General features: G+C 42.2%; 1 protein-coding gene across 3 annotated transcripts in view; it reads left to right on the top strand.

The window, feature by feature from the left end:
• NEK8 (NIMA related kinase 8) overlaps positions 1-27,389 on the top strand; it is a 98,294-nt gene that overhangs the window by 20,814 nt on the left and 50,091 nt on the right. For all 3 annotated transcript variants that reach the window (XM_083172363.1, XM_083172362.1, XM_083172364.1), the window contains exons 4-7: positions 4,206-4,337; positions 8,635-8,840; positions 11,739-11,818; positions 14,579-14,766. In XM_083172363.1, coding sequence (XP_083028489.1) covers positions 4,206-4,337; positions 8,635-8,840; positions 11,739-11,818; positions 14,579-14,766 — 606 coding nt within the window. The remainder of the gene's footprint in view (positions 1-4,205; positions 4,338-8,634; positions 8,841-11,738; positions 11,819-14,578; positions 14,767-27,389) is intronic.

The raw sequence follows: 27,389 nt of genomic DNA, 5'->3' as shown, positions 1-27,389 counted from the left end.
ATTTAAAATGGGTCTCAGCCTTCACATTGCAGTAGATTACCATTTTAAATACCGTTTAAGTACCATTCACATCAGTCAACCCGTTTAATCCCCTGAACACGTTTCAAGGCAGAATGCAGGGCACAGCCTATCACAGGTCTGTAATCTGTTGTTTTTACTAAATACCGTTTCAGAGCCATTCTCACTGCATAAAAAACGGCTCTGAAACGTGTAGGATTTTGCTTTTTAAACGTTTTGAAATACCGGTTATCTTTAACCGGTAAATGAACTCTGGCGCTTTCCTACTGCAGCCTTAAACGTGTTGAAGTGGGAAAAAAATGGCAATATACCGTTTAACAATTGCGGTGTGAAAGGGGTATTAGATGTATTGGCAAATCCTTCAAGGCTCTGCTTACTGTGCAAAGATATGATATTCATCTGTAATAACACGCTAGACCAAATCTAGTCATGTTTTTCTCAGTGTCAGTAAGTTTGTGATTGGGATACAAAGTGATTTTTTTTTTTTTTATGAAACCAGATTTACTACTTTGGGTCATTGCGAAATTCTGTAAGTTTAATTGGTAATCAAGACGATGCCACCCCTGATTTTACACCCACTGTCACAACCTTCAACAATAGCACCAACCACATGCTAATGGAAAAAGAACTATCAGAAACAGTCTTTCCTGCATGCACAGAGCTACACGGCCCTGACATTGCCACAAGACAGAGCTCTTGTGTGTTACTGCCCAATTTCAGCCCAATGCATGCAAAGCACGATCTGAAAGAGATCCATCCAACTGAGAATCAGGTCCACTATGTGTATTTGAAGGTGGAGATGATCCTATACTCAAACAGTTGGTTTGGTCGTTATCAAGAAAGCATACCTCCTGTCCGTACCTCTTTCTGCGGCCTGGTCCTGTTCTCTCACCCGTGGGCGGCAGCGCTAATTAGATGCATGCGCATGACAGGTACATACAGTGCAGGGAGATTCTCTGAGTTTACAGACCCTCCCCATGAGGTCAGGCCCCACTTTCAGACCAAAATTGTAATGCACAGATGTTGGTAGGTATGAAGAAAGCCATAGCTGGTTGTGTCCCAGCAAAGTAAAAGGTTAGAATGCATTGTTAGATGAATTCATATTTCATATAAAGTACATACCAGGTACAATAGTCCAGCATAATTTGGGGAATTGGGGGACCATTAAATGTCCAGAAGGCCTAAAATACCTCACAAATGCAATACAAAGTGCTTCCCTGCCTACAAATACAATAATATCCAGATGCAATCTAGTGCATATATAACTTTGTCTTGGTGATAACCTTGATATGATGTGAACAGGCATATTGGGCTCTTCCCTCACCTCCCTTAAACTGGCCATACATCAGAACGATCTCAGGCACAATGTTGAAGGGGCGTGCAATGCATTGTGTGGTTTTTTTGTGCACACTGTGAGGTGTTTTGGTACGATGCAAGGTCCCACGGGTCCTGAGGTCGATCCTCAGATCATGTGTGCTGTACCTGAAGATGCTGCTGACAACCAGTATGCTGGGAGTTACAGATCTTACAATAGATCTTATGTGAAATTACACAAATAAGATCTATTGTGTGTCTAGAAAGCTGCCGAGGAAATTGTGAGACGACTCGGATCTGATGCTGGTCACCCTGATGTATTGTCAGCAGGCCCATACACTCTAGAAGATATAAAAGACGAAGGATATTGGCAAACAATTTCCCTTGAGATGACGTGGTCCGAGCTCTCGCTGCGTAGCCCCCTGGCCTCACCCAAGCACCACTGCTCTGCTGCTCCCTGCTTTTTTTTAATTAGAGAGGCCTTGAGCATTTTTCAATCCTGATTCCCAAGATTGAAAAAGATGCCCCTCGGGATTAGCATCCCTACATGTTATACATTGGTGGGCTATGTGTACAATGCATTCTCCAAACATGCATGGTAGTGGTACACATTTGTGGCGAGTGGGTGCATGCATGCTGAAAACATGCATGCATGCTACTGGTGGGCAATGGGTACCATGCATGCTTGCTCCTGCATGGTACACATTGGTGGAGAGGGTGCAGTATATAAACATTGGTGGCCAGTTGTTTATTAAGGGTGCATGCTTCAAGCATGCATGTATACATGCTAAAACATTGGTGGGCAGTGGGGAGAACAAACTATTAAAACATTGGTGGGCAGGGGGAAGGAAAAAGTATTTAATCATTGGTGGCTAGTGGCCGGAGTACTCACACTAGACTGTGTGCAGCTCTGGCGTCAGCATGTGCTGATGCTGCTTCTCAGAGCCGGCCCTAGCCTAAATGACGCCCTAGGCAAGATTTTGGCTGGTGCCCCCTAGCACCGCCACTAGTTCCGCCTCTGACCCTGCTCCCCTTTCCCAGCACCATCAACCCTCATCATAGCAGTCATAATTTTGGTGCTCTTACCCGCAATATTTTAAATAGAAACAGTGCACACATTCGGTGCGCAGCCCAAACGGGTGTGTTCTTGCTGGGAAGGGGCATGGCCACACAATAGTACCCCCAATTCAAATTAGGCCACACAGTAGTGCAACTTTATTCACATTATATCATGCGATGGTGTCCCTTATTCAGGTTACATCACACAGTAGTACCACTTTACCTTATATACATTACTCCTCACATTATACCCACCCGCAGACAGCAATCGCACAGACGCTAACACTATGACCTCTGCCTCTGCTTGGATACAGATGTTTCCTCATACATCTTGCCTCATTAGGCCATGCAGCTCCTGGCCAGTTCTGCTAACGTTGGGTGCCTTTTTTGCTGAAAATTCGTCTTATTTGCATTATGTGACCAGGACACACAAGGAGCTTCCGATGATTAAAATGATATGTGGCATGGCTATATTCTGTGTGCGACTGTGGATGTAACTGCATACAGAATGCTATGTTACAGTGGTTTCCATGAATACAAGATTTCGTATGCAGATACAGCCTCACTCACACACAGAATATAGGCATGCTGCATATCATTTTAATCAGCAGAAGCTGCTGGTGCCCCTAGGCATTCCAAATGCCCTAGGCAATTGCCTAGTTTGCCTATGCCTAAGGCCGGCTCTGCTGCTTCTGAAAGTGAAACTGGGGAGAGGCGGGTGGCTACATCCCAATATCATTTATATCATTCGGCGTGGCATACACACATAATGCTGCGCTGAACGATATCAACGATAATTGCGGGGATTGAGCTACATGTCCTACAGATACCGATGGTCGTTAACGACGCGCGGGGGTCGTGCATCGTTAACCATATTAGTCATACACACTAGAAGACATTGGTATCAATTTCCTTCAGAAGCCACTTCATCAGTGATATTAATGCCAATTAATGTGTGTATGGGCCTTTAATCTCCGCATTTGACTATTACATCAGCATACAGTGCAGCTATTTTTATCACTTCATTATTTCATTCCTGTATTTGCAATTCAAATATGTTGTGTTTCAGTGTTATGTAACTGCCTTATTGTGTTTTACTATAGATTATTTATATGGTTCATAGGGTTCAACAGTCAATAGGTCGACCACTGTTGGTCGACACGGGAAAATGGTCAACATGCCTAAGGTCGAAATGTCGACACAAATAATAGGTCAACATAAAAAGATCAACATGAGACTTTCACAAGTTTTTTGCCGTTTATGTCGACACAGCGTCCCCACCCATGGCTTGCTTTGCTTGCCATGCTTTGGGCACAGTGCTTCGCTCGCCATGCTTTGGGCACAGTGCTTCGCTCGCCATGCTTTGGGCACAGTGCTTCGCTCGCCATGCTTTGGGCACAGTGCTTCACTCGCCATGCTTTGGGCACAGTGCTTCGCTTGCCATGCTTTGGGCACAGTGCTTCGCTCGCCATGCTTTGGGCACAGTGCTTCGCTTGCCATGCTTTGGGCACAGTGCTTCGCTGTGCTCGGCACATTGTTATAATCTAACTCTATGTCCGCTTGGATAGTAAAGTATGAAAAACCATCTGTTTTGTAATAAAAATGTGAAAAAAGTTATGGGAACCTTTTTATGTCGACCTTTCCCACGTCAACCAATTGCATATGTTGACTTGACCATGTCCACATTTTTCATGTGTCGACCTATGTACGATCAACCAATTGACTGCCAACCTTTTTATTGTCAACCTGCCGACCGCATCCTGTTTGTGTAGTGGTGTGTGAAATGACACTGTTGATGTTGTGTATTCCTGCAGGTGGTGGGAACCCCGTGTTACATCTCTCCTGAACTGTGTGAAGGAAAACCCTATAATCAGAAAAGTGACATTTGGGCAGTGGGCTGCGTCCTCTATGAGCTCACAACCCTGAAAAGGGCATTTGAAGCTGCAGTAAGTATATACTTTGCTATTGTTACATAACTCATTGCATGTACATTAGTGGCATCTCTCATGAACATTCTGCCCAGTAAAATGTAATTGGGTTAGGAATGTTAGCATGCTGTGCATTGTGATCTGCCCAGCAGCATGGCATGGCTCCTAGCAGTCTGGTGCACAGATCCTATAAAGTTGTAATGCCAATTTCGCTTTTCACATAGATGTTAGGTCAAGTTGTCAATAGATCTAGAGGGTACAACTAAAATCTGGGTATAATGTGTCCAATCTTCCAGGGATCCAGCTCTCGACCGGAATGTTGTCAAAATCCTAAGGGAGAAAGTTATGGTATAAACGGTCGACAGTGTCTAGGTCAGTAGTCCGTAGGTCGACAGAGACAAAAGGTCGACACAAGCAAAAGGCTTACATGGAAATGGTCAACACATGAAAAGGATGACATGAGTTGTTCCTTCCGCTGAAGGGGAACCAGTCACAACCGTATCGCATCCCCTTGTATGGCTCGCTTCACTTGCGATACTTCGGGAAAGGTGCCTTGATCTGTTTCCGCTGTACTCTGCACACTTTACCATGAAAAAGTCCACCTCATTCATGTTGACCTCTTGATTCTATTGTCCTTTGCCATGACGAACTTTTGCTCCTATCAACCTTGTGCTTGCTGGTCAAATGGTGTCGACCTATTGACCAGATATCCTGGAGACCTAGGTTGCAGACACAACACCTGATCTGTGCATACATGCTTGTCCAATATTGCTACAGATGTCTGACCTTCTGAAAGGTTTGTGCTACTGTACACACTCCAATCTGTGGGATATTCTGGTTCACTCACAAAGGCAAATTCACTCTCTAATGGACAAAACCATATGCACTGCAGGTGGGGCTGATGGAACATGTGCAGAGAGAGTTAGATATGGGTGTTATATTGTTTCTGTGCAGGGTAAATACTGGCTGCTTTAATTTTAAACTGGAATATAGATATCAGTTTCAAGTACAATCCCCACCCAAATATATCTCTCTCTGCACATGTTCCATCAGCCCCACCTGCAGTGCATATGGTTTTGTCCATTAGAAAGTGAATTTGCCTTTGCGAGTGAACCAGAATAACCCCCTGTGGCAGACCGGCTGCTGTTATCCGGAGAAGAATTGGACAAAACAGTCTCAGGACACACTTCTATATAGCTCTGGTAATTGGAGATCTGGTCTCCTGAATTTTCATTGTTTAAAAAATCTTTTGACACAACCCGGCCACCAGGATTGGATGAAAGCAGAGGTCATGTGAGCACACAAACTACCAATTTGGCTTGAACTGGTAAAGTCTGAGGTCAGATTGCACAAGAAATTGGACAAATGTTTACCCAACTTAGTCAAAGAACACGATTGGCAGTTGTGTGAAGCCTTACTGACAGGAAGTGCGAGGCTCATGTATCAATGTTTCCACCAGAAAATAAATGAACATCTTTTAGTTTTTGCAATGTTAAATGTTACTGATACCCTATAAAGAGCAGAATGCGTATTAGGCTTCCTTGTCTTTCATTTCTTCATGGGCTGGATGAACAGCTGCTACAATAATTTTACACTACAACAACATTTGTCCTAGCCTATGAATGTGTGCCACTTGGATAATAACCAGTATGCCTTGTCCACAAACTCTTACCAAATACTGTCAGTCAATTTAAAATGATTATTAGGCCAAGCACTGATTATTATTTATCACTATTTTATGACGCATATAGTCTTGTTTGCTGTAGACTGTGATTATAGTCTGGTATTGTTCAACCTCTCCAACACTTGTCATATTTTGCATGGGACACGAAACCAAATCACCTTATATAAGGTTGGCTGGTAGTTTCATGTTCGCAAAGCCAAACAATGCTGTGACGTCTTGTGGGATTTTATTTTCTCAAATACCGGAAATGTCTTATCTTTCAAAACGATCACGGTAACACATATCTTCTGTCTTTATCCCCTTGAGTGAATAGTTTAAGGCACATATTTGTCATTTAGCTGGGGGGAGAGCTACTGTACTCACAGTGACATATTATCTATAGACACATTGTCACATGTGATGTTGTTTTTTTACTGTAACTACAGTGTATTTGATCATTTTGATCACCAGCCATTGTAATGTGTAATGTAAAAATACTGTTTTATTGAAAGTGTTGTCAAGAAAAACACAATAGCAATGTGACAATAAAAATATATTGAATACTTTAAGTTACAGATGGAAACAAAAGCTTTCCTGATGGCATATTGATGAGCACGAAGACCAGTCTTTGTGTGAGAATCACAGCCGTCCAGTTTTTGGGTCCGACCACAACAGCCCAGGCTTTGCATTAAGACCACAGTCAGGTGTCATCTTTTATTAAACAGTGACTCCAGAGATGGCTGACTGACAAGGTCTAGTCAGACAGTCAGTAGGTTGACACTAAAATTAAACATGCATTAGTTATATATTGCCAAGCAATTGTTATACATTGACATAAGTTAGACAGACATGCATTTGTTAGACTATGGGCAGTATTCAATGAGAAAAGTTCTCCGTGTTTTGTGGAGAATTTGTGCTTTGTTCGCCTTGGACGGAGCATTTTGCTCTCCAAAAGCGAACCACCCTATTCAATGTGCCATTTTCTCCGTCGGAGAACAGAGAATAATGGATGGTTCTCCATCTGTTACTCTCCGCCACTCTCCGCGTGTTGTCAATGGGATTTTGCATGGAGATTCTCCGTCTCTCTCCGTCACTCTCCATGAGTGTATTCAATGTGAAATGTTCTCCGTCTTTCTAAGTGACTTTCTCCGTGTCTCTCCGTGTAGCAATTCTCCATCTTTTGATGGAGAGCTGGAATGTGAACTTTTAAACTAAAAGGTTTTTTTAAGAAATTTTGGTGTCAAAAAATCTGTTTTTTTTTTCTGTGAAGGGGCATGTTATTTTTATTCATGTGCTTACAGCACATGAATATATATTTAATTTTATGAGCCGCTCATTAGATATTCATATATTCACTGCACCCGAACGTAACTATGCACGAACGGTGCAGTGAATACTGGGTCCCCCGCTGGCTATAGGGGGGTGCAGCCTGGGTCCTGCAGAGCCCCCCTCCCCTCCACAGTCCTCTGGAGCAGCCAGGGAGACTTTAATCTCTCTGGCTGCTTCCGGCTCCCTGAAAGCTCCCTGCTCCCTGCAGGGGTTAAGACTCTCCGCGAGTGGCGGAGAGCATCAGCCACATTGAATAGAGGGAACAGGAGTGGCAGAGAGCCCTCCGGAACACGGAGAGTGCATGGAGAGCGAAATAAAACGCTCTCCATGCACGGAGAACTTTTTCATTGAATACTGCCCATTGACATAAGCAACTTGAGTCCTGTTGGAGAAAGTCCGCTATATAAATTAAACTTACTTACTGTAAGTTAGACAGACATTTATTAGTTAGACATTGACAAAAGTTAGACATGCATTGGTTAGACATTGACAAAAGTTACACATGCAAGTTACACATTGACATAAAGTAGACATGCATTAGTTAGACATTGATATAAGTTAGACATGCATTTTTTAGACATTGATGTAAGTTAGACATGCATTAATTAGACATTGACAAAAGTTAGACATTGACGTAAGTTAGACATTGCAACCACGGTGACCACACTCAGTATCCCAACAACTGACCAACTTGTTCATACTTTACCATCCCAGTGGGCATAAAGAGAAAATAGAATAGAGCGTCGAGCCCATGTGATCGCCGTGCGAGGGGACGTGGTACATTTATATGGTGTACATGTACACATTATTTATTTTCCATGTCAACATTTTACTTGTGTCGTTACTTTTGTCACTGTCGGACTATGCATGTCTAACTTTGTCTTGACTTTTTGGTGTGGACCTATTGACTTTCTGACTAGGGAGGTTATTCTGGTTGGTGCGTAAATTTCCGAATTCTTTCGGAGCGGACCGCACGCCACGCTGTGCGGACATCGTACGAAGAAACGCCCACCGGTCCTCCGCATTCAGACGGACTCACTCTTTAAGAAGAGGGCGTGTTTACGGACGACATCCAAACCTTGCGTGTGCGGTGGACACACACATATTCTGCACGGTCTCACGCATGCGGAGACGGCTAAAAAACTCCAACCGAAAGAATTCGGAAATTAACGCATCGACCAGAATAAGGCCCTAGGTTTCTAGTACATGTTACAAAGTGAAAGCTAACTTCTGGTTGCTGCAGACCGTATTTTTCCTCTACATCAGTTTTTGTAAATTTGCACCGTTGTTCGTATTTAATGCCTTTTCTCTGTGCATGTGTAGAATTTGCCAGCCTTGGTGCTGAAGATCATGAGTGGGACATTTACCCCAATATCAGACCGCTACAGTCCTGAACTACGACATCTTATACTTGAGATGCTGAATCTGGACCCTTCGAAGAGACCACAGTTGAATGAGATCATGGCTCATCCTATCTGTATCCCTGCACTACTCAACCTATACAGTGACATTGGCAGCATCAAAATGAGGTCAGTACTTTGTAATTCAGGCAAACCTTTAAAGTCCGAATAATAACATTATACTGTATCCTAGATACTTATAATATAAAAAACAATGGTTTTTGTTTGCTTACATAGGTGCTTATGGGCAGTAGCCCATAACAACTGATCAGTAATTAGATAATGAACCAAAACAGCAAATTATTTTACTGCAGATTTGAAAATATACTAAGGGCAGTATTCAATGAGGAAAATTTGCCGTGTTTTATGGCGAATTTCTGCTTTTTTCGCGTTGGACGGAGAATTTTGGTCTCAAAAAGCGAGCAACCCTAATCAACGTGCACTTTTTGCCGTCTTTCTAAGTGATTTTCGCCGTGTCTCTCCGTGTAGCAATTCTCTATCTTTTCATGGAGAAGTGGAATGTGAACTTTTAAAATAAAAGTTTTTTGGTTTTAATTTTGGTGTAAAAAAATCAGGAATTTTATTCTGTGAAAGGGCATGCTATTTTTATTCATGCGCTTATAGCACATGAATATATATTACTTTTTTTTTTACACATAACAGCCAGCAGGGGGCCGGAGCCGAGAGCCGCTCATTAGATATTCATATATTCACTGCACCCGATCATTACATATGCACGATCGGGAGCAGTGAATATACCCGGTCCCCTGCTGGCTCTGGCAGCTTGTGCTGCCTGGGTCCCGGGGAGCCCTCCTCCCCTCCACATACGTTCTGGGGCAGGCAGGGAGACTTCAATCTCCCTGCCTGCCACCGTCCCACGGCTCCCTGCCACGGACACTCGTCCGCTGCAGGGGTGAAGATTCGCCGCGAGGGGCAACTCGCCCTTGCGACGTTGAATACTGGGAGAGCGAGTGGCAGCCAGCCCTCCGGAACACAGCAAGTGTGCAGCGAATCCTAAACAGGATTCGCTGCACACAGCGATTTTTTTACATTGAATACTGCCCCATGTCACAGGTGAGATTATTTGGCCATCTAATCCAAGTCATAGTGCTGATTAATGTAAGATGTCCCAGTGCTAATTAATTTGTATATTAATATTATTGTAAGCAGCAATGCATTGGTGGCTATTTCATTTAAGATATGTTCTCACATGCTCTGTTTCCCAATAAAAGCAGGTCAACAAATTCTCGCTGTAACCAATTTGGAATTTAGATGAACTACAACCGATATTTGCTTTTTGTCTCAGTATAATTGAAAGACAATATTAGAGTTTTAATTGAACAGGTTCTCAAATAGAGACATGTTGTCACAACAGATGCATTTATTATGTGCGAGCCCAGTGTATGTTCTCACACTGGCTGGACACTAATGCGTTTATCATCCCCGTGCTCAAATGGACATTTTCGTTCATTTACCTTGTTCACTAACATCGTCACTGATGGCTTCCATATTATTATTAAATAATCTCCATGCTATTTGTGATCAGCAGCCACCATCCTTGGGGAGAGCGCACAGTAAGGATGGTAGCTAAGGCAGGGTTACTGATAGGTAGAGTGGTCAGAGGAATACATAAGAAAAGGGGGTCAGAGGTACATATGGAGAAGGGGGACAGACGAACACATGGGGAGGAATAGGTCAGAGGTACACATGGGGGGGGGGGTTGTCAGAGGCACAGTAGGGGAGGCAGTAGTCAGGGGCGTTCATGGGGACAAGGCATAGGTATATGTGGGAAAAGGAGATAATAGGTGCTCATAGGGATGCCGGCTATTTGGGGTAAACATTTTTTTTAACCCAACGAACGTACGCGTACAACAATCTGGTACTTCCACCTGGGTGTGGAATGACTGCCCGACAGTCAGTATGCCGACATCGAAATCCCGACTGCCGGTGCCCTGATGGGGGGAGAGCACAAAGAAGCCCCTTGTGGGCTTGGTGGCTCGCCACAGGTTTTATTCTCCCTCTTTGGGGGTCATGGACCCTCACAAGGGAGAACTGTCCCTGTCAGTCGTGATCCCCCCTGTCGGAGCACTGGCAGTCAGAACTCCCATGTCGGTATACTGACTGTTGGATCCCAATTGTCTGGCAGTCATCCGACACCCCTTCCATCTCACCAAAATCCATTAACCAAGCCACATCTGTATCACTCCACAACTGTAAACACTAGCATCTACATTCTATAGAAAGAAGGTGAAATATAACCAGTAATAGAACACTATAAACGCAAATCTTATTCACTTTTTAAGTGACTTACTGGTATGTAGTGTTCATTCTAGCACTCGCCATCTTTGAAAACCCATGCAGTTCCTCTTCCCTGCCTGGCGTGTCGCTGTCTGCTGTAGTGCTTCTAGCACAGTGTGGTCTGTATATCAGCATTGATATGCAAACCAGACCTGTGCTAGAAACACTACAGCAGACAGCGACACCCCAGGCAGGGAAGAGGAACTGCCTGGGGTGCCGCAGATGGCAGGTGCTAGAATGAACACTAGGTATGCTTAATGCATTTATTTTTGTGGTGAAAGCTATACTGACTTTGGATCTTAAGGGACCTTTTATAATGGTCATTCCTCCACATTTCTATTTTCTTAACACAGATGTACAATATAATTGTATGTTGTGTAACATGTTCCTGTCTATCCTTTTGGAGGAAATGTGAACAAGAGGATGAATCTTTATATATATATTGGAACCATCCTTCACTTTGTGGACTATAAATTTCCCTAATTATTATTCTGTGTCACCTTTGATCTATTGCCTTATATTTTTGGACTTTTTTTTACCTGGTTGGACAGGTTCAACGCTATTAGATTGGGCACCCCCAGTAGTGCCAAAGTTCCCTCCCCTTTGTGTATTACGTTATTCAGTCTTCTTTTAGTACTGTTCTATTGCTGATTTATTATCAACTGTAAAGTGCAATAAAATTTGTTGGGGCTATATAAGTATATTATAAATAATATTTTGGTTATTCAGGGTGGAAAAGCCACAGGCTGCAATGTCGGCAGTGTCCCGAGGACGGTCTACTGGGCGAATCCCTAGTGCCAGATCACGTGGTGAGGAGATCATAATTCTTACTTTCATCATACGTAGTATTTCATTTCTTAAGATTATAGTTTATTAATTTATGTTATTATTATTTATGTTATTATTCTGAATATTTTGATGGTTGATGGAAGCCAAATGCAGCTGCATGGATCATTGTCTATAAATACATTCCAGACAATCTAAAGATTATAGATCAGTGTCTATAAATACAATTTGAAATCCCTAAAGCCATGAACAAGCAATCCGATCCAGCCCAAATAGGGACTGGATCAGTAAACAACTTGGCCACACCAATATGGATGCCAAATTGAACAGATTTGCGCCATGGGCATACCAGCTGGATTTCATAGAGGGCTGTTCAATCCTTTGAGTGCCAAGTGAATTTGTCAAAATAGGTGTGAACATTTTCAAGGAATCTTTTCTATTCACCATAATGACCTGTAATGTTTACCTTATATAGAAAAGATAACATTTTTTACACAACATTTTTTATTTATATAACAAATGTGAGCGACACCTCAATTTTTAGTGGATATTTTGCACAGAGAGCTCAAAGGGTTAATGTAGTCAAAAGTTAATAAATGAGACCAGAAGCTGTATGCTATCCAACTCTGTGTTGTCAGACTAAAGGTGCGTACACACGGAAAGATTTGGCAAAAGATCTGGGTGTTCCCGACGGATTGAAACGACCAATCGCTCAAATCGTTCCGTGTGTATGAACGATATGTCGATATGTCGATGCTCGTACCCGCCGGTCGTTGGTAGAGGTCGCTGATCTTTCCTGCATGCAAAAAGATCAGCGACCAATCGTTAGCGATGTGTACCAATCGTTTCATCTGAATGCACGATGAACGATTTGGTAAGGCTGATTGACTGGCTCCCTCTCCCCTCCACCATCATTAAAGATCAATCGTTCATGTGTAATCGTTTGCTCAATCGTTCATCATTTGTCACCAAATCGTTTGTGCAGGAGATTCAGAGGAAATTGTTAACGAGATTGAATCGTTGGCCAAATCTATCCGTGTGTACGCACCTTAACTCAGATTATCATTGTTTAGCAGAACAATTGAGGGTCCACGCATTCCGTGATAGCGGTAACCTGCAGTACTGTCTCCTTTGCAGCACCTGATAACAAACCATAGTGCTCTTTGAGTGGTCCCTAATTTGCATTTCACGAGTTTCCATACCATCACAAGAAGCACTATGACCAGGGCGGCAGAGAGGAATGCTGGGCCCCGGTAAAATTTTGGGGCGTGAACCAATGTTCCCTCTAATTTTACGAAGGCTGTGTGCGGCAAAAGATTTTGGCTGTGCAACTTTGGAAGGAAATTACAAATTTTGTGCGTCACTTATATATAACTGCAAAATGACGTTCAGCATTTGTGTTAACTTTACTTCAAAATGATATTAAACATTTAAACATTCAAAACACGGCACACAATGTAGTTAATGGGTGAAACACACATTAATTGAGTCCACAACTGCAAAAAGGGAACACTGCTGCTTTGTGCGCTCTGTTGTAATGTCTGTGCGCACGCTCTTCGAGTTGTGTGCGCGCGCACGTGCGCACAGCTTAGAGGGAACACTGACGTGAACGAAGTGTGGGAGGAGGGGGGTTAAAGAAAAAAGAAAACCCTAAAAACTCTAAACAGATCAGCAGCAGCAGCAGCACACACCTGTAGCATGTGCTGTGCTGACAGCAGGCTCAGCATGAGCTCTAACGCTGTCAGTGAGAAGCTCATGCTAAGCCTGCTGTCAGCACAGCACATGCTGTAGAAGTGTGTCCTGCTGTTGTGGCCAGGAGGGCCGGAGGGGGAAGGGAGGTGTCGGACCAGGGCCCCTGCCAGGCCCCTCCAGCAGGCCTGGGCCCGGGTATTTAGTACTCGCCCCCCCCCCCCCCCCCCTCGGCTGCCCTGACTATGACCACAGTGTAGTGTTTCTATGGAATGGGATCATTGGATAGACATACATTAGGTCTCCAAACATTAGGTCGACCACTGAAGGTCGACATGCATGAAGGTCGAAATGACTGAATGTCGACATGGGTTAGGTCGACATGTCATAAGGTCGACATGGGGAAGGTCGACAGTCAAAAGGTCGCCATGGGTTTTTTCACTTTTTTTTGTCCCGAATGTCATCGACATGGACACAGAAAAATGCACAGCTTCCCCTTGCCATGCTTCGGGCACACGATTTTATTCTTTACCACACCCTAGTGGATGTAGGGCATGAAATACCACCTGTTGGCACATGTGAGCTCCAAAAAAAGTGAAAAACCCCATGTCGACCTAATGCATGTGTCACCTTCAGTCATGTCGTCCGTCAGAGGTTGACCGAATGCATTGTGACCTAGTGACCGTATCCTGTTTCTATCCCCAAGCAGTCAATGCCTGCGATACTCTGTGTAGTTTTACAAAAGTTGATTTATTGTTACTCCTGTTTTGGAACATACCCGCCTGCCTGTACATAACTTATTGCCTTACCAGCCCCTGCTTGTTTCTTTGACATGCTAATTTTCTGTAACCTTTCCCAGAAGGTATATGGGTATAATTTGTCTTGTGAACATCCTATGAGCTCGCTCATTGCACTAATGAAATTCTGCTGTTTTGGACCATTTATTTCATGTGAGAAGTGCCTATTACTTAGCCCGGTGGGGAGTTTTGTGCTGCACATTCCTTTATTTTGTTATCACTAAGGTTTTGCTATGACATGTCTACCCAGATTTTAATATTGGGTCTGTAGATAATTGTCATAATTGTTATTATCAGGTGGACGTGTGGGGTATTCTTCTGCAAAGTCAGGCATCCCTCCCCCTCTATCCTCTGTGTACACTTGGGGAAGTGGGATCACCGCTCCTCTCCGCCTCCCTATGCTGAATACAGAGGTGGTCCAGGTATCAGCTGGTAGAACACAAAAGGCTGGAGTCACCAAGTCTGGGAGACTCATCATGTGGGAGGTAAGCATCAGGGAACTCTAAAGTATGTAATTAGCAGTAGACCTTTATAAGGAGAAGTACCGGTACATATGTTAGGAAAATATTCTTAGGCACCACCAGCATGTGTCATTTAAAAGAAAGTTTGCAGAGATTATTACTCACTACATTTGTCGTGTCTTCTTGCTGCCGGCAAGTGCTATTGTCATACCCCTTTTACACCAAAACGCCGGGTCGCACCCGGCTTTTTTAGACCCAGGTTCAAGCCGGGTGCGACCCGGCGTTTAGTGCAATTTACACCGGACGGACAGCCCGGCCCCCCGCACCTCTCCTCCCCTCCCTCCCCTCCCGGTGCTTGGAGATGACAGGATGATGTCATCTCCAAGCGCCAATCACCGCCGCCGCCGGACCGGAACGCTGCTGGGGGCAGCCCAGCACTAAGGTAAGCTGCTGGGCTGCCCCCAGTCACTGCGCGCACCCCCCTGCCGTCGCACAGGAGGTGAATGGATGCCGCACACAGGCATCCGTTCACCTCCCTCCCCCGCCACCGCTGCTGTCTGCAGGGTATAGCAGACAGCAGCGCCGGCTGTCAGTGTCAGGCTGACAACCCGTCCAACCTGCGGACGCTGCGGTCCGCAGGTTGGACGTTCCCCATTCATGTAAATGGGAGCCGGGTCATCTGACCCGGTGTTCCCATTTACCCCGCCCTCTACCCAGGTCCTAGCCATGTTCTACCCAGGTCAGGACCTGGGTAGAAGTCCCGTGTAAAGGGACACGGCGTTAGGGATTTACACCGCCGAAGATCCGGGTCTGACCCGCCGCTGACCCGGATTTTTCGGCGGTGTAAAAGGGGTATTAGATACCCTGCATACAAGTAACTGGTATTTACACCCAAAAGATATAGGATTGCACATTCTAGAGTGTCATGACTGTCACACCCACCAATACACACACACTCCTCTCTGCCTTTAGAAAAGTGGGTGGCCTTAGATAGGAAGAGCACTTGTTCTGAACATTGACTAGCATAGAATATAGACATAAAGAGGTATCGTTTAGTGATATGGTGTAAGCAAATATATGGCAAGTGTAGTATTTATTTAGTACATTTTGTTGATGATCTTGTTTAAATGATTCATTTTTTATTTTTTTTTGGTTCATTTTGTGTTGTTATTAATACATCCATATCTTATCATTTCTTCTAATTGTTGTAAGAAGATTTTTGAACCAATTCTTCCCACCAAGTATAAAGGTTGCCTACCCTCCCGGAATGGCTGGGAGGCTCCCGAAAATCGGACCCCCTCCACCTCCCGAAAAGGTGGGCAACCCTCCTGGATACTGGCGCCCCCCCAGCGCGCATCTCATGCACCTGGCAATTGTACTGTGTATGGACACCTTTAGTTCAGTGTAGCTTCACCCTCAACTCTACCTCCCCCTGACGCCCATTTAGCTCCATTGTACCCTATGGCCCAGTTACCAGCTGCATTCCTGTAACCCAGGCAAGTCACGGCCATGCAGTGCCACTACTGCAGCACTTCAGTTTACCTGACTAGCAGACCCGCGAAATGCGGTCGGCCAGTAGTATGAGCCGGCCCATTCATTCAATCTCCGAGATTCCAAAGGAGAGCACCCTGTCATTGTCAAGAGCAGAGGGGTAACTTTGGAAGGCAGTGGAATCATCTGCTGCCAGGCTCCTGCTCCCAAGGGGGCACCTCTCCACTCCGGCGGGTTTGAATCACTTCATTCCCCCTCCTAGCAGGACAACAGATGTCACACTCTTCTAAACATTATATTTGCAAGTGTAACACCCTGTTTTAGAACCCATGACCTGTTCCACTAGAAGCATTTGCTAACTCTATGAAGTTGCTACACTAGAATAGCTCTACCTCAGGGGTGTCAAACTCAAATTCATCGGGGGCTGCATCAGCAGTTTGGTCACCCTCAAAGGGCCGCTGTATAATAATAATAATGCAATGACACCACAGGCTGCTCCTGCTGTATAATAATAATGCAATGACCCCACAGGCTGCTCCCGCTGTATAATAATAATGCAATGACAGCACAGGCTGCTCCCGCTGTATAATATAACAATAGTAATGCCATGACACAAATTATTATACAGGGGGGGGTGTGGAGATCCACTCGTGGGCGCTCCCTGTGGTTCGGGAAATGAAAAAGAGGGGAGAAGTGGAGAAGGTTACTTCCCTTTGTCTTCCTCTCCTGTGTGGCTATTTTCTCCTGTGAATATTCTTGGGTTTGGATGTTCTTGATTCCAAGTGTGTCTCGAAGATCATAGGAAAAGGATGAAATAAAAAATAGGAGAACCCACAATGAGAAGTATTCCTAAGATAAAAAATGTTAATGGAATGTCACTTTGAGCTGCGGTGGCGTACCGAACTCACTTGTGACAACAAGGATAAAAGTGCATCAAGGTATCTTTTGAGTTGATAAGGAGGGTGGCGTACCCTTACTCACGTGTTGGGACGTAAATCAAAGCGCATCAAGGTTTCTTTAAATATCCGTATTTTTATTGGACACAGTTAAAACATCAGGGGAATAAAATGGGAAAGAAGGTGTAAAGAGGAAGGTGAGGTGCCTTACCATGTGATGGTTGGGTGAAGTCAAACCGGATAACATACACCCAATTTCTCACAGGTTAGCTGGACTCACCTTCACAACTTTTCTGCCTCCTGGGGGTACACTAGATCTGGGCCGACATGTTTCGAGATAACACTATCTCTTCTTCAGGATCCAGACTAGTGTAATCCTCGTAGCTCTATATATGTGATATAGAACTTCCGGTTCCGGGTTGTGTGACCCCGGAAGTGAAAAAACATCGTTTTTCTAAGTACAAACAAAAACTTGCAGTTATGTGTATAAAATATAGGTGCAAGGTCCCCCTTGCTAGTGTCCCGTCTTATATCTCAAAACGAGATGTATTGCGGGTGTGGGATATGTTTAAAAAACTGTCTGTTTCGCGGCATCTGCGGAAGTTGTTAAGCCGCGACCGTAAGTTACTCCGGCGGGGCTTGTTCTCTGTACACCCGGAAGTTCTGTAGTTCCGGGTGGCTTCACTGGTGGGCGGAAGTGACGCGGGCGGGTGTTCCGTAACCGGAAGTCCGTCTGCCTAGATTCCTCCTTTGTACACCCGGAAGTTCGTTTCACATCATTCCTCATTGGCTTCATTGGGTGTAGGAAGTGATGTGAACGGCGATTTGGATATGATGATGCGCTGTCTTGTAACGCAGGATGAGATAAGCTTGTTGAGAGAGGATGATCTGGAATGAAAAAGGACTGTTGAAGAAACAAGATAGATGGGAAGAAGAGTATAAATAAGAATGAGAGCTGTGTAAAAGAATGGAAGCCTGAAAGGATGAATAAGCAGAGAGGATAAAATAAAATAAAATAAAATAAAAAAATGAATAAATAAATAAATAAAAAGAAAATAAATAAATAAAGAAAAATCATAAAGATATGAATGAGAATAATAAAAAAAAATAAAAAAAAAATAAAAGATAAATAAAAAATAAATAATGAAAGATAAAAATAAAAATAGAAAAATTAAAACAAAAAATAAATAAAGAAATTTGGGGAAAATTGGGCTAAAAATAAAAATGGAGCTTAAAGTGGCAAAATAAGAATATATAAATGAACAAATAATAATAAAAATAATAATGAAATAATGATAAAACTATAAAATAAAAATTAAGAATACAAGTAGATGAAGAAAACTGGGAAAAAAATAAGAAAAAGAGGAAAAGGAAAAAAGGTGAAGGTGGAAGTGTTCCAAAAATGATGGGGGGAAGATGTAAAGGGCAAGAGGTGTGGGTTAGAAGGAGAAGGGAGGACCAACCGAGGATGTGACTATGATTGCAGAGGAATGAATAGAGGGGGAGATAAGAAGGGTGATGGTATGGGAGATAGGTGGGAAGTGGAAGGGGTGATGGTGATTAGAGGAACCATTTTAATTCAAAGTCTTGGTTTAGGCCTGATGGTATGAGAGTTTTGAATTTATATATGAGCTTCATTTCTGCTCTGGCTAGATTGACCTCTTGATTCCTATTCTTCCAGCTGTTGTTGATTTTTTGAATCCCGACGAATCTCTTTATGTGGTTGATAGAGCAGTTGTGTTTAGTTTTGAAGTGATTGGAGAGGCTGTGGGTGGATAGACCTTTTTTAATGTTCCTTAGGTGTTCCGCGATCATTACTTTTAGGGGTCTATTTGTTCTGCCGATGTAAAATAGTCCACAGGTGCACTCAATTGTGTATATCACATTGGATGTTTCGCAGGTGATGAATTCCTCTATTTTCTTTTTATTGTTGTTGATGGTAATATCAGTGCATTTAGATGTTTCTGTTTTTATATTTCTGCATCCTATGCACATTGCACAACGGTGAAAGCCTTTGGTTTGTATTCTGGTTCTTTTTTCTTCTGGTAGACAGCTTTTTACTAAATGGTCCTTCAAATTTTTGGATTTCCTGTAAACGAATTTGGGTTTGGGGGGGAGAATGTTTTTGAGAATGGGATCTTGCTGTAGGATGTGCCAATTCTTCTTGAATATGTTTTCTACTGTTTTGTGGTTACGGTCGTATCTGGAGAAGAAAGCGAACTTAAATTGTTCATTGTTCTCTTTGTTCTTCTGTTTATTTTGTAAGATAATGTTCCTGTCCTTCTGGTTGATTTCTTCTATTAATTCCTCAAGGGTGTTATTTTTGTATCCTTTTGCCTTGAACTCTTCCTTCATGGTTTTGGCTTGTGTGCGAAATGTTTCGCTGTTACTGCAGTTACGTTTAAGACGTAAGAATTGGCTTTTGGGGACGCTCTTGAGCCAAGGTGCATGATGTTGACTATTGACGGGTATATATGTGTTTGCATCTGTTGGTTTATGGTATGTTTTAGTTTGTAGAGTGTTGTTGTCAATGTAGATGGTGAGGTCCAAGAAATTGATGGTGTCTTTGCTGAGTTGGAATGAGAATATGATGTTCTTGTTGTTTTGATTGAGAGATTCTGTAAAGTCCTTGAGTTCTTGTTCCTCTCCTTCCCATATTATCAACACATCATCGATGTATCTTTGCCATTTTTGTAATTTGGTGCCCCAGATGATGTTGTTATAGATGGTGGTTTCCTCCCAGTACGCCATAAAAAGGTTGGCGTAACTGGGAGCAAATTTTGTCCCCATAGCAGTTCCTCTGATTTGTAAATAATAATTGCTTTCAAAATAAAAAAAGTTATTGTAGAGAATGAATGAGATGGAGTCCGAAATGAAGGCTTTCGTGGATGGTGAGTGATCAGTTCTTTCCAGGTAGTATTTTACTGCTTGGAGACCATCTTCATGTGCTATACATGTATAAAGGGCGGTGACATCTCCAGTTCCTAGTATTTTTTGATGGTTCCAGGTTTCGTTTTGTAGTTGTCTCAGTAGGTCTCCAGTGTCTTTAAGGTAGGCATGATTCTGTTTTACTAGTGGTTGCAAAAATGAGTCAATCAAAGCTGAAAGATTGGAGGTTAACGAGTTGGTCCCTGCTATGATAGGTCTTCCTGGCGGGTTTTTCTTGTCCTTATGGACCTTTGGAAGAATGTATATAGTTGGAGTTGTGTCTTCCTCGATGTTAATAAAATCATGTTCTCTTTTGTTGATCCCTCCACTTAGCAGATGTTTGTCGATCAGTTTCTTGAATTCTCCTTTTATTCTTGTAGTGGGGTCTTGGTTGAGTTTTTTGTAGGTGCTTTGATCGTTGAGATGTTTGTATATTTCTGTTGTATACTGGTTTTTATTCATTATGGCAATTCCACCGCCCTTATCACAAGGTTTGATGATTAGGTCTTTTTCTTTTTCCAGGGTTTTCACTGCCTCTCTTTCTTTTCTCGTTAAATTGTGCTTAATTTTCTTTTTTTGTTTGTCGTTTATCTCTTCTATTTCTTTGATGACTATTTTGCTGAAAGTTTCAATGAAATTACCTTTGATGAAGGTAGGGTAGAACTTTGATTTTCTCTTCAAGGTGGTGTGTGGGATTTCTTCTTCAGTTTGTTGGCTGATCAGGATGTTTGGGGATTCCACGGTTGGAAGAGTTTGATCTGTTGTTTCCAAGTCCTTTTTGACGAAATATTTTTTTAAAGTAATCTGTCGAATGAACTTATGTACGTCGATAAATTTCTCAAAGGGATCTGACGTTGAGGTCGGGGCGTACTTAAGTCCCTTACATAGTACATCTTCTTCTGTTTTTGAAAGATGTCTATCACTTAAATTGAATATCATTGACGATGCGGTGACGGTTTCATCTATGGTTCCTGATGTCTGGGTGAGGTCCTTTCTCCTTTGAATTCTCTTTCTGTTCTTGTAATTTTTCTTGGAAAGTTTGCCCCCTCTTTTTCCCCGTGTTGTACGGAGTTTTACTTGAAGATGAGCTTTCTTCTTTTTCTTTTTTCTTCCTCTGTCCTTTTTATCTTCTCCTCCAGTGTCGTCCTTTGGTCTAAAAAAGGATGTCTGGTGGGGTTGGTAGATTCTTGAAGAAAGGTTTCTATGTTAGTATAACTGGGGCCGGGGATTGCTTCGTTTATTGATCTTTGTCTTGTTGTGGATATTATGTTTTCTAATGGAGATCTTTCCTTTCTTGAATTCCTTCTTCTGGACCTGGGTGAGTTCTTCCTGTTTCCTCTTCCAGTGTGCCGGGATTCAATGTTACTTTCTTGGTGTGTTGATGTGTTGATGGATGGAACTTGTTCCTTTGATTTTTCTTTGAGGATCGTCTCTCTTTTGTGGTGTCATAACGATGTTTTAACTGTGTCCAATAAAAATACGGATATTTAAAGAAACCTTGATGCGCTTTGATTTACGTCCCAACACGTGAGTAAGGGTACGCCACCCTCCTTATCAACTCAAAAGATACCTTGATGCACTTTTATCCTTGTTGTCACAAGTGAGTTCGGTACGCCACCGCAGCTCAAAGTGACATTCCATTAACATTTTTTATCTTAGGAATACTTCTCATTGTGGGTTCTCCTATTTTTTATTTCATCCTTTTCCTATGATCTTCGAGACACACTTGGAATCAAGAACATCCAAACCCAAGAATATTCACAGGAGAAAATAGCCACACAGGAGAGGAAGACAAAGGGAAGTAACCTTCTCCACTTCTCCCCTCTTTTTCATTTCCCGAACCACAGGGAGCGCCCACGAGTGGATCTCCACACCCCTTCTATTACTGTCTTTATTCTGAGGTGAAATTGGGATACACCTTGAGAGATCCATCAGGCAGATCCCTCCAGATAGCGCCACGTTACCTTGCTCACTCTCCTCATCACTCCAGTTTTGTCTCCCAGCTAGCAGGGTTCGGGCGATATTATGTTCGGACATAGAGAAAAAAGAAAAGAAGACACAGAAGAAGTATTCAGGATCACACATAATGAAGAAGACACTGAAATGACCAATGAAAAATTGGAACTAGCCATGTTCAAATTGGGAGACTGGCTAGTAAAAGAAAACAAGCTGTGGTGGGAGGTCGCCACGCTTGAGAAATATATGGCTGAACACATCATCCCCAAAGGTCTGCGCATGAAGAAAAGCCCATCATTTCAAGATCAATCGGAAGACTTCTCCAAAGAATGGAATATCATTCTCAACACATGCTCGTTTTCCCTCATGGAATTAGTCCTAAAAGAACAAAGGAAGAAACTTAAAGAAACTTCAGAGAGAGTGGATCTCTTACAAACACTCATCGAACCCTTTTCCAATATGGAGACCTTTCCCATCTTGGAAAAAAACATCATAGATAGGATAGACAAAAATACCAAACAACTCACCATAAAAAAACAGAAGAAACTCCAAAGGGATTATGTTTTTTACAAATTTGGCCCTCCCCAAAAGCCACATATAAAATTCTCTACAGGAGAAAAGGAGAAACACAAAAAGAAAATGAATAAAACCCATACCCCTGAACATAGAAACCGTGAAGAAAGACACAGACAACCCAGACACATTGGGAAAACAAGAAATAACGAGGACTCCACACAGGGAAGAGCGCCATGGAGAGAAGCCTCACGAAGAGCACCATGGAGAGAAGTCCCACAAAGAACACCATATAATTCTTCGCGCCACATCCACAGAAGACACACTCCGGAGAAACCTGACAGAAAATATCAAAATTATCAAGACTGGAGGAGACATCAAAATCACATTTCACAAGTAAACCAATATGAACAATCATCACAAGCTGCCAATAGAAGTAGAAGACCATATCATAGAGAATATCCAGCTCCCAACAGAAAACCTGACTTCAGTGAATATCCTCGTTATGACACCACAAAAGAGAGACGATCCTCAAAGAAAAATCAAAGGAACAAGTTCCATCCATCAACACACCAAGAAAGTAACATTGAATCCCGGCACACTGGAAGAGGAAACAGGAAGAACTCACCCAGGTCCAGAAGAAGGAATTCAAGAAAGGAAAGATCTCCATTAGAAAACATAATATCCACAACAAGACAAAGATCAATAAACGAAGCAATCCCCGGCCCCAGTTATACTAACATAGAAACCTTTCTTCAAGAATCTACCAACCCCACCAGACATCCTTTTTTAGACCAAAGGACGACACTGGAGGAGAAGATAAAAAGGACAGAGGAAGAAAAAAGAAAAAGAAGAAAGCTCATCTTCAAGTAAAACTCCGTACAACACGGGGAAAAAGAGGGGGCAAACTTTCCAAGAAAAATTACAAGAACAGAAAGAGAATTCAAAGGAGAAAGGACCTCACCCAGACATCAGGAACCATAGATGAAACCGTCACCGCATCGTCAATGATATTCAATTTAAGTGATAGACATCTTTCAAAAACAGAAGAAGATGTACTATGTAAGGGACTTAAGTACGCCCCGACCTCAACGTCAGATCCCTTTGAGAAATTTATCGACGTACATAAGTTCATTCGACAGATTACTTTAAAAAAATATTTCGTCAAAAAGGACTTGGAAACAACAGATCAAACTCTTCCAACCGTGGAATCCCCAAACATCCTGATCAGCCAACAAACTGAAGAAGAAATCCCACACACCACCTTGAAGAGAAAATCAAAGTTCTACCCTACCTTCATCAAAGGTAATTTCATTGAAACTTTCAGCAAAATAGTCATCAAAGAAATAGAAGAGATAAACGACAAACAAAAAAAGAAAATTAAGCACAATTTAACGAGAAAAGAAAGAGAGGCAGTGAAAACCCTGGAAAAAGAAAAAGACCTAATCATCAAACCTTGTGATAAGGGCGGTGGAATTGCCATAATGAATAAAAACCAGTATACAACAGAAATATACAAACATCTCAACGATCAAAGCACCTACAAAAAACTCAACCAAGACCCCACTACAAGAATAAAAGGAGAATTCAAGAAACTGATCGACAAACATCTGCTAAGTGGAGGGATCAACAAAAGAGAACATGATTTTATTAACATCGAGGAAGACACAACTCCAACTATATACATTCTTCCAAAGGTCCATAAGGACAAGAAAAACCCGCCAGGAAGACCTATCATAGCAGGGACCAACTCGTTAACCTCCAATCTTTCAGCTTTGATTGACTCATTTTTGCAACCACTAGTAAAACAGAATCATGCCTACCTTAAAGACACTGGAGACCTACTGAGACAACTACAAAACGAAACCTGGAACCATCAAAAAATACTAGGAACTGGAGATGTCACCGCCCTTTATACATGTATAGCACATGAAGATGGTCTCCAAGCAGTAAAATACTACCTGGAAAGAACTGATCACTCACCATCCACGAAAGCCTTCATTTCGGACTCCATCTCATTCATTCTCTACAATAACTTTTTTTATTTTGAAAGCAATTATTATTTACAAATCAGAGGAACTGCTATGGGGACAAAATTTGCTCCCAGTTACGCCAACCTTTTTATGGCGTACTGGGAGGAAACCACCATCTATAACAACATCATCTGGGGCACCAAATTACAAAAATGGCAAAGATACATCGATGATGTGTTGATAATATGGGAAGGAGAGGAACAAGAACTCAAGGACTTTACAGAATCTCTCAATCAAAACAACAAGAACATCATATTCTCATTCCAACTCAGCAAAGACACCATCAATTTCTTGGACCTCACCATCTACATTGACAACAACACTCTACAAACTAAAACATACCATAAACCAACAGATGCAAACACATATATACCCGTCAATAGTCAACATCATGCACCTTGGCTCAAGAGCGTCCCCAAAAGCCAATTCTTACGTCTTAAACGTAACTGCAGTAACAGCGAAACATTTCGCACACAAGCCAAAACCATGAAGGAAGAGTTCAAGGCAAAAGGATACAAAAATAACACCCTTGAGGAATTAATAGAAGAAATCAACCAGAAGGACAGGAACATTATCTTACAAAATAAACAGAAGAACAAAGAGAACAATGAACAATTTAAGTTCGCTTTCTTCTCCAGATACGACCGTAACCACAAAACAGTAGAAAACATATTCAAGAAGAATTGGCACATCCTACAGCAAGATCCCATTCTCAAAAACATTCTCCCCCCCAAACCCAAATTCGTTTACAGGAAATCCAAAAATTTGAAGGACCATTTAGTAAAAAGCTGTCTACCAGAAGAAAAAAGAACCAGAATACAAACCAAAGGCTTTCACCGTTGTGCAATGTGCATAGGATGCAGAAATATAAAAACAGAAACATCTAAATGCACTGATATTACCATCAACAACAATAAAAAGAAAATAGAGGAATTCATCACCTGCGAAACATCCAATGTGATATACACAATTGAGTGCACCTGTGGACTATTTTACATCGGCAGAACAAATAGACCCCTAAAAGTAATGATCGCGGAACACCTAAGGAACATTAAAAAAGGTCTATCCACCCACAGCCTCTCCAATCACTTCAAAACTAAACACAACTGCTCTATCAACCACATAAAGAGATTCGTCGGGATTCAAAAAATCAACAACAGCTGGAAGAATAGGAATCAAGAGGTCAATCTAGCCAGAGCAGAAATGAAGCTCATATATAAATTCAAAACTCTCATACCATCAGGCCTAAACCAAGACTTTGAATTAAAATGGTTCCTCTAATCACCATCACCCCTTCCACTTCCCACCTATCTCCCATACCATCACCCTTCTTATCTCCCCCTCTATTCATTCCTCTGCAATCATAGTCACATCCTCGGTTGGTCCTCCCTTCTCCTTCTAACCCACACCTCTTGCCCTTTACATCTTCCCCCCATCATTTTTGGAACACTTCCACCTTCACCTTTTTTCCTTTTCCTCTTTTTCTTATTTTTTTCCCAGTTTTCTTCATCTACTTGTATTCTTAATTTTTATTTTATAGTTTTATCATTATTTCATTATTATTTTTATTATTATTTGTTCATTTATATATTCTTATTTTGCCACTTTAAGCTCCATTTTTATTTTTAGCCCAATTTTCCCCAAATTTCTTTATTTATTTTTTGTTTTAATTTTTCTATTTTTATTTTTATCTTTCATTATTTATTTTTTATTTATCTTTTATTTTTTTTTTTTTTTTTTATTATTCTCATTCATATCTTTATGATTTTTCTTTATTTATTTATTTTCTTTTTATTTATTTATTTATTCATTTTTTTATTTTATTTTATTTTATTTTATCCTCTCTGCTTATTCATCCTTTCAGGCTTCCATTCTTTTACACAGCTCTCATTCTTATTTATACTCTTCTTCCCATCTATCTTGTTTCTTCAACAGTCCTTTTTCATTCCAGATCATCCTCTCTCAACAAGCTTATCTCATCCTGCGTTACAAGACAGCGCATCATCATATCCAAATCGCCGTTCACATCACTTCCTACACCCAATGAAGCCAATGAGGAATGATGTGAAACGAACTTCCGGGTGTACAAAGGAGGAATCTAGGCAGACGGACTTCCGGTTACGGAACACCCGCCCGCGTCACTTCCGCCCACCAGTGAAGCCACCCGGAACTACAGAACTTCCGGGTGTACAGAGAACAAGCCCCGCCGGAGTAACTTCCGGTCGCGGCTTAACAACTTCCGCAGATGCCGCGAAACAGACAGTTTTTTAAACATATCCCACACCCGCAATACATCTCGTTTTGAGATATAAGACGGGACACTAGCAAGGGGGACCTTGCACCTATATTTTATACACATAACTGCAAGTTTTTGTTTGTACTTAGAAAAACGATGTTTTTTCACTTCCGGGGTCACACAACCCGGAACCGGAAGTTCTATATCACATATATAGAGCCACGAGGATTACACTAGTCTGGATCCTGAAGAAGAGATAGTGTTATCTCGAAACATGTCGGCCCAGATCTAGTGTACCCCCAGGAGGCAGAAAAGTTGTGAAGGTGAGTCCAGCTAACCTGTGAGAAATTGGGTGTATGTTATCCGGTTTGACTTCACCCAACCATCACATGGTAAGGCACCTCACCTTCCTCTTTACACCTTCTTTCCCATTTTATTCCCCTGATGTTTTAACTGTGTCCAATAAAAATACGGATATTTAAAGAAACCTTGATGCGCTTTGATTTACGTCCCAACACGTGAGTAAGGGTACGCCACCCTCCTTATCAACTCAAAAGATACCTTGATGCACTTTTATCCTTGTTGTCACAAGTG

Source organism: Crinia signifera, chromosome 2, assembly GCF_055691185.1.
Source record: "Crinia signifera chromosome 2, ASM5569118v1, whole genome shotgun sequence".
In the NCBI taxonomy this organism is placed as follows: domain Eukaryota; kingdom Metazoa; phylum Chordata; class Amphibia; order Anura; family Myobatrachidae; genus Crinia; species Crinia signifera.
Note: the sequence above shows the minus strand (reverse complement) of the source record. Positions and strands in the feature narration are given on the sequence as shown.